This window comes from Eimeria tenella, genomic scaffold, assembly GCF_000499545.2.
Source record: "Eimeria tenella Houghton genomic scaffold, Eth_scaff2798, whole genome shotgun sequence".
In the NCBI taxonomy this organism is placed as follows: domain Eukaryota; phylum Apicomplexa; class Conoidasida; order Eucoccidiorida; family Eimeriidae; genus Eimeria; species Eimeria tenella.
The window spans coordinates 1,625-1,920 of NW_013542674.1; the positions used below are offsets into that span (position 1 = coordinate 1,625).

The window sequence follows — 296 nt, forward strand, 5'->3', positions numbered from 1 at the left end:
GAAAGGAAGCAGCATCTGCTGCTGCACAGCGAAACCAGTGGCGTGTCTGCTGCTGCTGCGACGGCTCCCACGGAGAGCTGCTGCTGTTGCTGCTGCTGCTGCTCCTGCTGTTGCTGCTGCTGCTGCTTACCTTCTCGAGCTCAAGAGCAAGGGCCTTCTCCCTCCGTTCCCGCTGATCTAGCTGCTGCTGCTGCTGCAGAAGCAGGCGCTGCTGCGCCGCGATGTCTTGCTGCTGCCTGCGAAGCCGCTCCTCCTGTTGCTTCAAAAGCCTGCAGCAGCAGCAGCGGCAGCAGCAG

The 296-nt window shown here is 62.5% G+C and overlaps 1 protein-coding gene across 1 annotated transcript in view; it reads right to left on the reverse strand.

The window, feature by feature from the left end:
* Positions 1 to 296, reverse strand: part of ETH_00040330 (uncharacterized protein) — a gene marked incomplete at both ends in the record, with an annotated part of 2,338 nt that overhangs the window by 1,206 nt on the left and 836 nt on the right. The window contains one exon of the mRNA XM_013375438.1: positions 131 to 269. Coding sequence (XP_013230892.1) covers positions 131 to 269 — 139 coding nt within the window. The remainder of the gene's footprint in view (positions 1 to 130; positions 270 to 296) is intronic.